The sequence below is a fragment of the Hyla sarda genome, chromosome 8 (genome assembly GCF_029499605.1).
Source record: "Hyla sarda isolate aHylSar1 chromosome 8, aHylSar1.hap1, whole genome shotgun sequence".
NCBI lineage: Eukaryota > Metazoa > Chordata > Amphibia > Anura > Hylidae > Hyla > Hyla sarda.
In genome coordinates this window covers 40,254,338-40,268,547 of record NC_079196.1, presented here as the reverse complement: position 1 = coordinate 40,268,547, position 14,210 = coordinate 40,254,338, and the positions used below count along the sequence as shown (strand labels likewise).

General features: G+C 42.9%; 1 protein-coding gene across 19 annotated transcripts in view; it reads left to right on the top strand.

The window, feature by feature from the left end:
• BAZ2B (bromodomain adjacent to zinc finger domain 2B) overlaps positions 1-14,210 on the top strand; it is a 409,759-nt gene that overhangs the window by 40,687 nt on the left and 354,862 nt on the right. For 9 of the 19 annotated variants that reach the window (XM_056536074.1, XM_056536075.1, XM_056536088.1 and 6 more), the window contains exon 1: positions 97-238. The exons of 2 other annotated variants lie outside the window; for them this stretch is intronic. In XM_056536074.1, the coding sequence (XP_056392049.1) occupies positions 217-238 (22 nt within the window). In that variant the 5' untranslated portion in view covers positions 97-216. Of the gene's footprint in view, positions 1-96; positions 239-14,210 lie in introns of those variants that run through there. 8 more of the 19 variants (XM_056536097.1, XM_056536096.1, XM_056536093.1 and 5 more) reach the window with 2 other exon arrangements.

Sequence of the window (14,210 nt, the reverse complement as noted above, 5' to 3'; positions counted from 1 at the left end):
AATCAGCTCGCTTCTTTCATTTTTAACAAGGCCTCTGTAAAATGAAAGTAGAGATCTGATTGGTTGCTATGGGCAACTGGGCAACTTTTCCTTTTCACAGGTTTTGATTAATCTCCCCCAAAATGTTGACACAAATTCTATATTAGTGGCAGACACCGAAAATATTAATGAAAACAGAAAACTAGGCCCCTGTGAGTAATTGATGCAGTGGAACAAATGGAAGGGCGACCGGTCTGGCGTAAGTTTTATCCATGTGTCTCTACATGGAAATAGAAATAGAAAACGTGAATGTTCTGTACATCCCAGATTGCAATTATTGCAAATGGCTTTTTGTTTTTTTTTCATTGTAATCATGTTTATAATTTGGAACACGTGTAAATGAGTCTTATTTGCGCAGTGTTGGCACGCTGACCTAATTTGTAGCAAAATATAGAAGCGGAAAGAATTTATAAACTGAGGTTTGTGTGAGTGACCAAAGAATGTCGAGTAAGGGGAAAAAACACAGGAAAAAAAAAGAATAAACCAGATGAGGAAATTAGACGGTTATCCGTAACTAGATAAATCCACGACACGATTTTTTGAGTGTTACAAGCAGCGCTTGCCCTTTAAGTAGTTTACATTTTATGTACAGTCTTATGTATGTTGCTGTGTTTTGTATGGAAACGTCCTTGCATGAGAATCCCCCATTAATTACTCGTGTGCCCCTCCTGCTTGTTTTACTGCTGAAACCAGATTCCAGAGAAAGACCGCCAGATGCCGAATAATCAATAACAAATGTATCAGGACCCTTGTCTACCTCAAGGCAAAAGGTTTTTACCACCATCCTCGCTTTCAGGGCTTTTTATTTATTTATTTTTTTTATCTTTTTCTAATCTAATCTCTTCTGTCATCTATCTATTTATATAATATCTATCTCATATCTATCTATCTAATATCTATCTCATATCTATCTATCTAATATCTATCTCATATCTATCTATCTAATATCTATCTCCTATCTATCTATCTATCTCATATCTATCTATCTCATCTTTCTATCTATCTCATATCTATCTATCTATCTATCTATCACATATCTATCTAATATCTATCTATCTATCTATTTATTTATTAACTATTTATCTATCTAATAGTATCTAACAGTCTATCCATCCATCTCTCCATCCTGTCTATCTATCTCATATCTATCTATCTATCTATCTCATATCTATCTCATATCTATCTATATCTATCTATCTCATATCTACTTATCTATCTATCTCATATCTATCTATCTATCTCATATTTATCTATCTATCTATCTATCTATCTATCACATTTCTATCTATCTCATATCTATCTATCTATCTATCTATCTCACATCTATCTATCTATCTCATATCTATCTATCTATCTATCTCATATCTATCTATCTCATATCTATCTATCTCATATCTATCTCATATCTATCTCATATCTATCTATCTATCTCATATCTATTTATCTATCTCATATCTATCTCATATCTATCTATCTCATATCTATCTATCTATCTATCTCATATCTATCTCATATCTATCTATCTCATATCTATCTATCTATCTCATATCTATCTCATATCTATCTATCTCATATCTATCTATCTATCTATCTATCTATCTCATATCTATCTATCTCATCTATCTATCTCTATCAAGCTCATATCTATCTATCTCATATCTATCTATCTCATATATATCTATCCATCTATCTCATATCTATCTATCTATCTCATATCTATCTATCTCATACATATCTATCCATCTATCTCATATCTATCTTTATATCTATCTACAGCAACAGGATTCTTTGGTTTATATCTATCTATCTATCTATCTATCTATCTATCTATCTATCTATCTATCTATCTATCTATCTATCTAATAGTATATATCTCTCATAGATGTCCCATCTTAATTTATGGATTGTTTCCTTACAACCAGATGCTAGTAGAAAGTCATTCACAGTATTTCCTTAGCAGCAGCACAAGGAAACAATTTCAGGGGCCCATTGACATCTATTGTTATTTTATGTATTTCTGTGGTCCTCCGGAAACAAGAGCCACATTAAGCCCCTGTCTGTAGATTCTAGTGGGGGACCCTGTGGAGGGACCCCTGTACTCCACTAACCAGACGCACCTCCTATAAGGCATAGAACACATCTACAATAACACTGCACGGATAGACTTAGACATTTTGCACGGATTTCCTTTTTAATGGAGTCTTCTCCGTCGTTTGGCTTTTAGGAAGCTTTCGTTATTGAATAATTGAACTCGAGAACATTCTTCTGTGTGTTCTTTACATCATATGCTTCTTTGTCCTGTCCGGCATCTAGATGTACATTATGATTATTGAGATCAAGCCTCTCGATGAATGAAGCTCTGCAGGTCTCCCATTGATTTCTAAAGGGCTGCGGATATCTTGTTGGGATCAATATTGTATTTAACTCAAGGCGCGGTTCTACTGACATCCATTTCATTTTTAGAATAGGAATCAAGATGGCAAAAAAAAGAATGTCAGCGGCGGAACTGGCACAGCAAAGCGGAAAAGAATAATTCTTTGCTTTGCTTTTCTTCTGTAAGAAAAATATAATATAATGACGCAACAGGGGGGGGGGAAATCTGTATTTGGACATAGAGGGCATTTTATAGCAAATTGATGTTTTTATAATTTTATTTTATTTATCCAAGAACCCCAGCCAAAAATAACTTATCCCCTATCTACAGGATAGAGGATAAGTAGCTGATTGCCGGGGATTTGACCGCTGTGACCCCCCACGATCTCAGGGATGGGACCCCGGCTCTCAGTGAGGAGCGCGTGCTGCGGACGGCATACACTCCATTCATTCTTATGGGAGCTCCGAAGAGAGACGAGCACAGCATTAGGGCATCTCCGGAGCTCTCATTGAAATGAATGGAGCGGGCGCCGTCTACGGGTAGACAACAAACACTCACTGACAGCCGGGGTCCAGTTACAGAGATCGCAGGGGGTCCCAGCGGTCGGACCCCCGTGTGATCAGCTACTTATCCCCTATTCTGTGGATAGGGGATAAATTACTTTGGCTTCTTTAAAGGGGAACTCCAATGGAAAACGTTTTTTTTTTTTTTTTTTTTATTAACTGGTGCCAGAAAGTTAAACAGATTTATAAATTACTTACATTTAAGAATCTTAACCCTTCCAGTACTTATCAGCTGCTGTATGCTCCACAGGAAGTTCTTTTTTTTAATTTCTTTCCAGTCTGACCACAGTGCTCTCTGTTGACACCTCTGTCCATGTCAGGAACTGTCCAGAGCAGCATAGGTTTTGCTATAGGGATTTGCTCCTACTCTGGACAGTTCCTGACATGGACAGAGGTGTCAGCAGAGAGCACTGTGGTCAGACAGATAGGAAATTCAAAAAGAAAATAACTCACTCTGGAGCAGACAGCAGCTGATAAGTACTGGAAGGCTTAAGATTTTTAAATAGAAGTCATTTACAAATCTGTATAACTTTCAGTCACCAGTTGATTTACAAAAAAATGGTTTTCCACCGTAGTACCCCTTTAAGACCTGACAGCATGCTTTTTTCCATTGTCCAAGTAAAGAAAAGTGATGTTAAAAGTGCAATAAGGAGAAACCTACAAAGCCAAAAGGCTTGGAAGTGACCACCCCTCAGTATAGCTTAGGGTAGTGATCTTCAATCTTTGGCCCTCCAGATGTTGCAGAATTACTGCTCACAGCATGCCCGGACAGCCAACATGGGTTCAGCCAACTTTCATCCAGTGTGTATGGGTACCTTAAATAGGCAATGTGTCATTTGAACAAACTTTGCATAGATGAAACATTGCATAGTGAATAAAAGAAACATTGTGTATATTTCTTATTAGAAAAATATGCTTCTTTCTCTTGTTATTAAGCTTCTTCCCTCTCCCCCACCTCCTCCTGTAAGACTGTACTATATTCTGAAAATCAGCTCAGCTTTGTCCTGTGTCTGCAAGACAAGCAATACAAGTCTATAGAGAAGGGAGGGGGAGCTCCGCCCACCAGCTCTGGGAGAACTGCAAATTATAGATGGAGCCTACAGAGCAGAAATCTGCTGAAAAATACCAAATAGAAGTTATATAATGGTGAGAAATAGTTCTTCTCCTAATATACACACAGGGCAGTCTATCCTGAAAAGTCACCGGAAATGACAGGTATAATGGAGAATAGTTACGCAAGTACAAGAAACCAGGGATGTATCACTACATATCTTTGCAGATTTGGCCATTCCGGAGCAGTGTTTAGCAACTGGGGCGACTCCAGCTGTTGCAAAACTACAACTCCCAGCATGCCCGGACAGCCTTCGGCTGTCCGGGCATGCTGGGAGTTGTAGTTTTGCAACAGCTGGAGGCATCCCGATTGGGAAATCACTGTTTTATAGTACGGGAAATGTGATGTCTGCTGTATCGGTCATATTGGTTGGCTTCTCCAAGATAACTGAATGATTTATAATAAAATATTTTTTTCAAGAAATTTGTCTTTTTTTTAAGACATAACTTCTACCATCTAAAATGTGGTTATTGGGAAAGAAAAGCATATTATTTAATGTAAAAGGCTTCCATTTAGCTTAATGCACCGTCCATAAAACTGCTGACATCTACTGTGGAAGAATACTAATAGAACTAAGTCCGGGAGGCAGAATTTTATGGCTAATACTGAAATATAATTTTTATCCTTAGACTAAATACTGCGGATTTTAGCGCGAGAGCTGAATTATACAAGGTCAGAGAAGAAGGGAAGGAGCCCTCCTCCCAAATATCCAAATATTCTTTATATACAAATAGAACTAAGTGCAGAGACGGCTGATGGGGCTTTGCTGGATCGTAATAGACAAGAAACTTTTAAAGGGGTGCTCCAGTGGAAAACATTTTTTTAACCCCTTAACGACGCAGGACGTAAATGTACGTCCTGGTGAGCTGGTACTTAACGCACCAGGACGTACATTTACGTCCTATGCATAACTGCGAGCATCGGAGCGATGCTCGGGTCATGCGCGGCAGTTCCTGGCTGCTGATAGCAGCCAGGGACCCGCCAGTAATGGCGGACATCCGCGATCGCGTGGATGTCCGCCATTAACCCCTCAGATGCCGTGATCAATACAGATCACGGCATCTGCAGCATTGCGGGCACTTAAATGGATGATCGGATCGCCCGCAGCGCTGCCGTGGTGATCCGATCATCCAGAACGGCAGACGGAGGTTCCCTCACCTGCCTCCGCTGCCTTCCACGGGTCTTCTGCTCTGGTCTGCGATCGAGCAGACCAGAGCAGAAGATGACCGATTATACTGATCAGTGCTATGCTATCAGTGCTTTGCATAGCACTGAACAGTATTAGCAATCGAATGATTGCTATAAATAGTCGCCTATGGGGACTATTAAAGTGTAAAAATAAAAAAGAAGTAAAAAAGAAAGTATTAAAAAAGTTTAAAAAATGTGAAAAACCCCCTCCCCTAATAAAAATTTAAATTGTCCCATTTTCCCTATTTCACCCCCAAAAAGTGTAAAAAAAAATATTTTATATACATATTTGGTATCGCCGCATGCGTAAATGTCTGAACTATTAAAATAAAATGTTAATGATACCGTACGGTGAACGGTGTGAACGTAAAAAATGTCAGGCAGCCGACACCGAAATTACTTTGGCAGTAGGACCGGGGGCACTGCGCTATCACCATTGACAGTTATGCAGTAGTCAGGGAATTCAGTGCAAAGAATGAACATGTTCTTTCTTTGCGTGGAACAATTTTGTGGACAATTCCGCCGCTGAAATTCTGCAGTGTGAACGGGTCTTGTGGAAGACCCATTCACACAGACGATAATGTTCACAGCGCGGAATTCTACTTGCGGAATTCCGCTCACGGAATTAGGCAGGAATTCTGGAGTGTGAATGTACCCTAAGCTAATAAATAAAATAAAACATGCAGCCAGGCTAGGTTTCTGCATGTTGTTTTGCTAGCGTTTTTGGGGGGCAAAAAACAAACAAACAAAAAACCTGGGGAAAAAAATTAAAAAATGCCTGAAAACCTGATTTTATGTGTTTTTCTCTGGAGGTTTTTGCCTCTTTGTGGAAATTGCATTTGTTTTCCTTCTTTGGCAGTTTTTCCTGTTTCCTTAAAAAAAAAAAAAAGTTAGTAAAAATGCCTGAAAAAAAAAAAAACACCAATTCATGCATTGATTTTATAGCAAAAAACTAAACCAAAAAAAACAACAACATAATCTCAGCATGCCGCCATGTTAAAAATCGCACACTGAGCCAAAAAATCCTGAAAAAAGCCAAAGAGGAGCGGAAAAAAGCGCCAGAGAAAAAAACGTTAACTGGGTATAGCGTTTTTAATAAATCCCGATTGAAATGCCAATAGGTGTTTTTCCACCCCAAAAAATGCAGTGCAGCATTTGTAGTGTTTTTTGGGGCATTTTTGTAAATAAAAGCAAGTGGAAATACAGCCTCTGCTGCGTAGAAATGTTCTGGATCTAGTTGTGCTGAGTTTGCCATTTGGCACAACCCCTAATGCTATTGCCGTGCGTTAGTTGTACATTTTATACAGGATTGCAGGTAACACCTACCGTACTATACAATCACAGCTGTCACATTGCAAAAAATATGAATGCATCCTCAAGAAGACAAATTTATCTCTGCTATATTTGTATTGTAGAGAATTGCTAACAATGCGATTCATATTAATATATCCTCTTCTTGTCTATAAAGCTTTAAATGAGCTGTTGAGTTTTTATTATCTTTTTATTTATTTTCTGAGTATAATATATATTTGGGGGGGGGGGGGGGGAGCCCTGGGGGGGGGGGGGGGGAGCCCTGCATTATAATATACCGTATTTTTCGCCGTATAAGACGCACTTTTTCTTCCCCAAAACTGGGGGGAAAAAGTCAGTGCGTCTTATACGGCGAATACACCCCTATCGCGGCGGTCCCTGCGGCCATCAACGGCCGGGACCCGCGGCTAATACAGGACATCACTGATCGCGGTGATGCCCTGTATTAACCCTTCAGACGCGGCGATCAAAGCTGACCGCCGCGTCTGAAGGGAAAGTGACACTAACCCGGCTGTTCAGTCAAGCTGTTCAGGACTGTCGCGATTTCACCGTGACGGTCACGAACAGCCCGACTGAATAGCCGGGTTAGTGCTTACAGGACACCGGGAGGGACCTTACCTGCCTCCTCGGTGTCTTCTCCTTTCAGGGATCCCCTGTATGGCCGGCGCTCTCCTTCCTCGTCATCACGTCGTCGCGTACATGCGTCGGCGTGCGTAACGACGTGATGGCGGCGACGGAGAGCGAAGATACCCGGCCGGCAGCAGAGACGTTCCGGAGCGACGGGGACACGGTGACAGCGATGGAGCGACATCCAGGGGAGCGGTGACGGGTCCGGAGCGGCGGGGACACGTGACTATTACCTCCTATGCAGTGGTCTTCAATCTGCGGACCTCCAGATGTTGCAAAACTACAACTCCCAGCATGCCCGGACAGCCAACGGCTGTCCGGCCATGCTGGGAGTTGTAGTTTTGCAACATCTGGAGGTCCGCAGATTGAAGACCACTATTGGGTTCAAAATCTTTATTTTTTTAGATTTTGCACCTATAAATTGGGTGCGTCTTATACGCCGGTGCGTCCTATAGGGTGAAAAATACGGTTAGTAGAGGGAGGGCTCTTTAATGAACATTATTTCATATACAATTCCAAGTATGAAATTCACACAGATCACGCTCTCCTCTTTTTTTCGATCCTGTGTGGTGTCATTTGTTTCCTCTTGCGGAAATAGTGTAATGTCAGCAAAAGATTCCTACTTTCTAGTGAGTAATAAAACCCAACTAATAGATTACATTCTGCCAACCTGGAGCTATAGCAGCAGAACTTTAGGAATGCTATTGGTTATTGGATATTCTGACAGCTGCATACCATGGGTGTTGTATACCATAGTTTATTAAAACATTTTCATCATTGCAAACAAACACACATTGCAGAGATCAATAGTACAAGTGAATATAAGAAGCTTTGTAATATATCTTATCAGGCAAAAATGCTTCTTTCTCCTGTTGTCAAACTTTTCCCCTCCCCTCCCCCCTTTGCTGCTCAAATCATCTTCTCTGAAAATCAGCTTAGCTTTGCCCTGTGTCTGCAAGACAAGCAATACAAGTCTATGGAGGAGGGAAGACTGCCCAGGAGCTCTGGGAGATCTGCAAATTATAGATGAAGCCTGCAGAGCAGAAATCTGCAAAAAAATATATATATATAATTGGCGGAAATAGTGCTGCTCCTCATGTACACATACAGGGCAGTGCATCCTAAAAAGACATCTGAAACGACAAGAACGCTTTTTCTAAAAACTTTAGGGAGGGGGTAAAAGGCAAATTTTTATAAATTTACAAAGACTGGTATACAAAACATGGATTTAACCAAAACCACGAGTGGAACTGACAGAAAAGGACTATAATGGAAAGATTTGTAAGTTTTAGAACTTCTACTAGTTTTGCCTAAATTACTGATCAATAAAATACTACGTGTGAACCCGGCCTTGACAGGCCTAGGGTACTCCGCCCCTAGACATCTTATCCCCTGGGGACCCCCACGATCTTGGCTGCTGAGCCCAGGCCTCCTGTGCACGGAGTGACCTTCGCTCCATGCAGGATGACTGGCGATGCAGGGCGGAGGCTCGTGATATCATGACCATGCCCCCTCAATGCAAGTCTATGGGAGGGGGCGTGATGGCCACCACGCCCCCTCCCATAGACTTGCATTGAGGGGGCGTGGCTGTTTTGTCACAAAAGGGACGCCGTGACGTCACGAACTTCAAGCGCTCTGGCACTGCCCCATATGCACTAAACAAATGCCAGGTGCAGCAGGGAGATCGCGGGGGTTCATTAAATACAATTTTTTTTTCCCATCACTACTGTATCTTTTTTAATATTTTTTTGAATGGTACCTTACGAAATTTTATTAAGAAAGGTATCTCCATCACTCCTTTGGATCGCTAAAGTCCAAAAAAGAATAAAAACCGCCTGCAGAAACTCTAAAGTTAAAACCCACATGTCGTTTTTCTTGGCTTTTTTTTTACTCCCATAGACTACTATAGGAGAAAAACAGCACGATTTCAGGGGAAAAAATGCCATAGGCTCAACATGCTGCGACTGTGCAAAACCGCCAAGGAGCTGTAAAACGCCAAAAAAAGAGTGAAAAAACGCAAAAGGATTAAACAAACACCAAACTGAAAAAGAATTTTTCGATTTCTCATTGATTTACAACTAACATCTGGCCGCAGCGTTTTTTGGCCGAAATAAAAACCCATGCGGCAGAATTGGCTTTTTTTCTTGGCATTTTTCCCCAAAAAAACTAAGTGGAAACTTAGCCTAAGGGAGCCTAAGGGTACGTTCCCACACGGCGTATTTTGCTGCGTATTTGCTGCGTATTTGGTGCTGCGTATTTTCCTACCCTTTGACTTCAACAGAGAAAATAAAATACGCAGCAGCAAATACGCAGCAAATACGCCATGTGGGAATGTACCCTAAAAGCACATATTCCCCAAAAGAGACCAGTATTATAATTGGCACATGGGGCCCTGTTTCAAATTCTTTTTTTTCTTCACCATCCAATTTTGAGGCCTTCATTTTGCGTTCTCTTACATGGTCCATCCTTAATAAGGTATCAAGATCACAGACTCCATTGAGTCGATGAAGGTACTATTGGCCAACTCTACTCCTGTTTGGAGACCATTGCTATAGACGGTATACCAAACTGTGGACCTCCAGATGTTGCAAAACGACACCTCCCAGTTTGCTGGGAGTTGTAGGTTTACAACAGCTGGAGGTCGGGACTTTGGAGGACAAAGGTCTATACTGTATAATGTGCTTTTATTACATGCATTTTTCTTATTTACCATCCTTTCTTTTGAGGCCTTCACTGTGGGTTATCTTACATTGCCCATCCTTAAAGGGGTTATCCACCATATGGTGATTTTAGTACGTACCTGGCAGACAGTAATGTACATGCTTAGGAAGGATCTGCACTTGTCTTGGGGCTAAATGGCTATGTTGTGAGATTACCATAACACTGTGGCTAGCTTTTTGTGAACTGGTATTTCCTGTTTCAGTTTTCTTCTTTGACTACAAATCCCATAATTCCATTTTCCTCCCTCCCACACATCAGCCACCCCACCCATTGAAACATAAATGAGCTGCATCCATTCAAAGACTTGTGGTTTTCAATCAGGGTGCCTACAGTTGTTGCAGATTGATCTCTCTCCCACCAAGCAATCGATCCACCCATTGAAGCAGACAGGCTCCCTGTCATCAGCTGACTAGTGATGTCAGGTTTCGCCCGCATTGCAAGCTGGGAAAAATCTGAGACAACAGTCATTTTGTATGCTGATAAAAATAAATATTGGAGTGAAAATCACAGAATTGTGAGAAAACCATCACACAGAGGTACAGACACTATATTACGAACTACACTAACTTTACAGCCCTTGTAGCATAGTCAAATAAAAAAAAAATTCCTGGAATACCCTTTTAATGACATGTCAAGATCATAGACTCCCTTAAGTCAGCAAAAGTAAAATTTTGGTCAATTCTACTTCTGTTTGGTACAGTCTATACTTTATCATATACTTTCACTATTTGCATCTTTTTTTATTTCTTTACTATCTATTACTTTTGAGGCCTTCACTGTGTGTTGTCTTACATGGCCCATCTTTAATAAGGTGTCAAGATCACAGACTCCCTTTAGTGAACGAAGGTTACATTTTGGTCAACTCTACTCCCTTTCGGTATTCAGTCTATACTTTATTTTATACTTTTATTATATGCATCTTTTTTTTTTCTTTACCATCAATTAATGTTGAGGCCTTTACTATGTATTATCTTACATGGCCCATCAAGGTATCAAGATCATAGACTCGCTTAAGGGGGTACTCCAGTGGAAAACTTTTTTTTTTTTGCTTTTTTTAAATCAACTGGTGCCAGGAAGTTAAACAGATTTGTAAATTACTTCTATTAAAAATATTAATCCTTCCAGGATTTATTAACTGCTGAATACTACAGAGGAAATTATTTTCTTTTTGGAACACAGTGCTCTCTGCTGACATCTCTTTCCATTTTAGGAACTGACCAGAGCAGCATATGTGCATATATTTGCTATGGGGATTTTCTCCTACTCTGGACAGTTCTTAAAATGGACAGAGATGTCAGCAGAGAGCAGTGTGGTCATGATGTCAGCAGAGAGCTCTGTGTTCCAAAAAGAAAATAACTTCCTCTGTAGTATTCAGCAGCTTATAAGTACTAGAAGGATTAAGATTTTTTAATAGAAGTAATTTACAAATCTGTTTAACTTTTTGACACCAGTTGATTAAAAAAAAGAAAAGTTTTCCACTGGAGCACCCCTTTAAGTCAGCAAAGGTTAAATTTTTGTCAACTCTACTCCTTTTTGGTATACGGTCTATACTGTATCCTATGATAGTCCAAGAAAGGTCGGCACTGCAAATAGGTAGTTGGTGCACGAGGACCAAATATAACAATAATCCAAATGAAGAAAGGGTCCCGGCACTCAAATGCTTATGAAATCTCAACAATTTATTAATATTAATAAGTCGTTGAGATTTCATGAGCATTTGAGTACCGGGACCCTTTCTTCATTTGGTATACTGTATCCTATACTTTTATTATATCCATGTATTTTTTTCTCTTTACCATCTATGCATTTTGAGGCCTTTACTTTGTGTATTATCTTACATGTGTTACGCCGAGCGCTCCGGGTCCCCGCTCCTCCCCGGAGCGCTCGCTACACTCCCCTCACTGCAGCGCTCCGGTCAGATCCACTGACCCGGGGCGCTGCGATACCACCTCCAGCCGGGATGCGATTTGCGATGCGGGTAGCGCCCGCTCGCGATGCGCACCCCGGCTCCCGTACCTGACTCGCTCTCCGTCGGTCCTGTCCCGGCGCGCGCGGCCCCGTTCCCTAGGGCGCGCGCGCGCCGGGTCTTTGCGATTTAAAGGGCCACTGCGCCGCTGATTGGCGCAGTGGTTCCAATTAGTGTTTTCACCTGTGCACTTCCCTATATCACCTCACTTCCCCTGCACTCCCTTGCCGGATCTTGTTGCCATCGCGCCAGTGAAAGCGTTTCCTTGTATGTTCCTAGCCTGTGTTCCAGACCTCCTGCCGTTGCCCCTGACTACGATCCTTGCTGCCTGCCCCGACCTTCTGCTACGTCCGACCTTGCTTCTGTCTACTCCCTTGTACCGCGCCTATCTTCAGCAGCCAGAGAGGTTGAGCCGTTGCTAGTGGATACGACCTGGTCACTACCGCCGCAGCAAGACCATCCCGCTTTGCGGCGGGCTCTGGTGAAAACCAGTAGTGACTTAGAACCGATCCACTAGCACGGTCCACGCCAATCCCTCTCTGGCACAGAGGATCCACTACCTGCCAGCCGGCATCGTGACAGTAGATCCGGCCATGGATCCCGCTGAAGTTCCTCTGCCAGTTGTCGCTGACCTCACCACGGTGGTCGCCCAGCAGTCACAACAGATAGCGCAACAAGGCCAACAGCTGTCTCAACTGACCGTGATGCTACAGCAGCTACTACCACAGCTTCAGCAATCATCTCCTCCGCCAGCTCCTGCACCTCCTCCGCAGCGAGTGGCCGCTTCTGGTCTAAGACTATCCTTGCCGGATAAATTTGATGGGGACTCTAAGTTTTGCCGTGGCTTTCTTTCCCAATGTTCCCTGCACTTGGAGATGATGTCGGACCAGTTTCCCACGGAAAGGTCTAAGGTGGCTTTCGTAGTCAGCCTTCTGTCTGGAAAAGCCCTGTCTTGGGCCACACCGCTCTGGGACCGCAATGACTCCGTCACTGCCTCTGTACACTCCTTCTTCTCGGAAATTCGAAGTGTCTTTGAGGAACCTGCCCGAGCCTCTTCTGCTGAGACTGCCCTGTTGAACCTGGTCCAGGGTAATTCTTCCGTTGGCGAGTATGCCGTACAATTCCGTACTCTTGCTTCAGAATTATCCTGGAATAATGAGGCCCTCTGCGCGACCTTTAAAAAAGGCCTATCCAGCAACATTAAAGATGTTCTGGCCGCACGAGAAATCCCTGCTAACCTACATGAACTCATTCACCTAGCCACTCGCATTGACATGCGTTTTTCCGAAAGGCGTCAGGAGCTCCGCCAGGATATGGACTCTGTTCGCACGAGGCGTTTCTTCTCCCCGGCTCCTCTCTCCTCTGGTCCCCTGCAATCTGTTCCTGTGCCTCCCGCCGTGGAGGCTATGCAGGTCGACCGGTCTCGCCTGACACCTCAAGAGAGGACACGACGCCGCATGGAGAATCTCTGCCTGTACTGTGCCAGTACCGAACACTTCCTGAAGGATTGTCCTATTCGTCCTCCCCGCCTGGAAAGACGTACGCTGACTCCGCACAAAGGTGAGACAGTCCTTGATGTCTACTCTGCTTCTCCACGTCTTACTGTGCCTGTGCGGATATCTGCCTCTGCCTTCTCCTTCTCTACTATGGCCTTCCTGGACTCCGGATCTGCAGGAAATTTTATTTTGGCCTCCCTCGTCAACAGGTTCAACATCCCGGTGACCAGTCTCGCCAGACCCCTCTACATCAATTGTGTAAACAATGAAAGATTGGACTGTTCCATACGTTTCCGCACGGAGCCCCTTCTAATGTGCATCGGATCTCATCACGAGAGGATTGAACTTTTGGTCCTCCCCAATTGCACTTCCGAAATTCTCCTTGGACTTCCCTGGCTTCAACTTCATTCCCCAACCCTGGATTGGTCCACTGGGGAGATCAAGAGTTGGGGGCCCTCTTGTTCCAAGGACTGCCTAAGACCGGTTCCCAGTAACCCTTGCCGTGACTCTGTGGTTCCTCTTGTAACCGGCCTCCCTAAGGCCTATATGGACTTTGCGGATGTTTTTTGCAAAAAACAAGCTGAGACTCTACCTCCTCACAGGCCTTATGATTGTCCTATCGACCTCCTCCCGGGCACTACTCCACCCTGGGGCAGAATTTATCCTCTGTCCGCCCCAGAGACTCTTGCCATGTCTGAATACGTCCAGGAAAATTTAAAAAAGGGCTTTATCCGTAAATCCTCCTCTCCTGCCGGAGCCGGATTTTTCTTTGTGTCCAAAAAAGATGGCTCTCTACGTCCTTGCATTGACTACC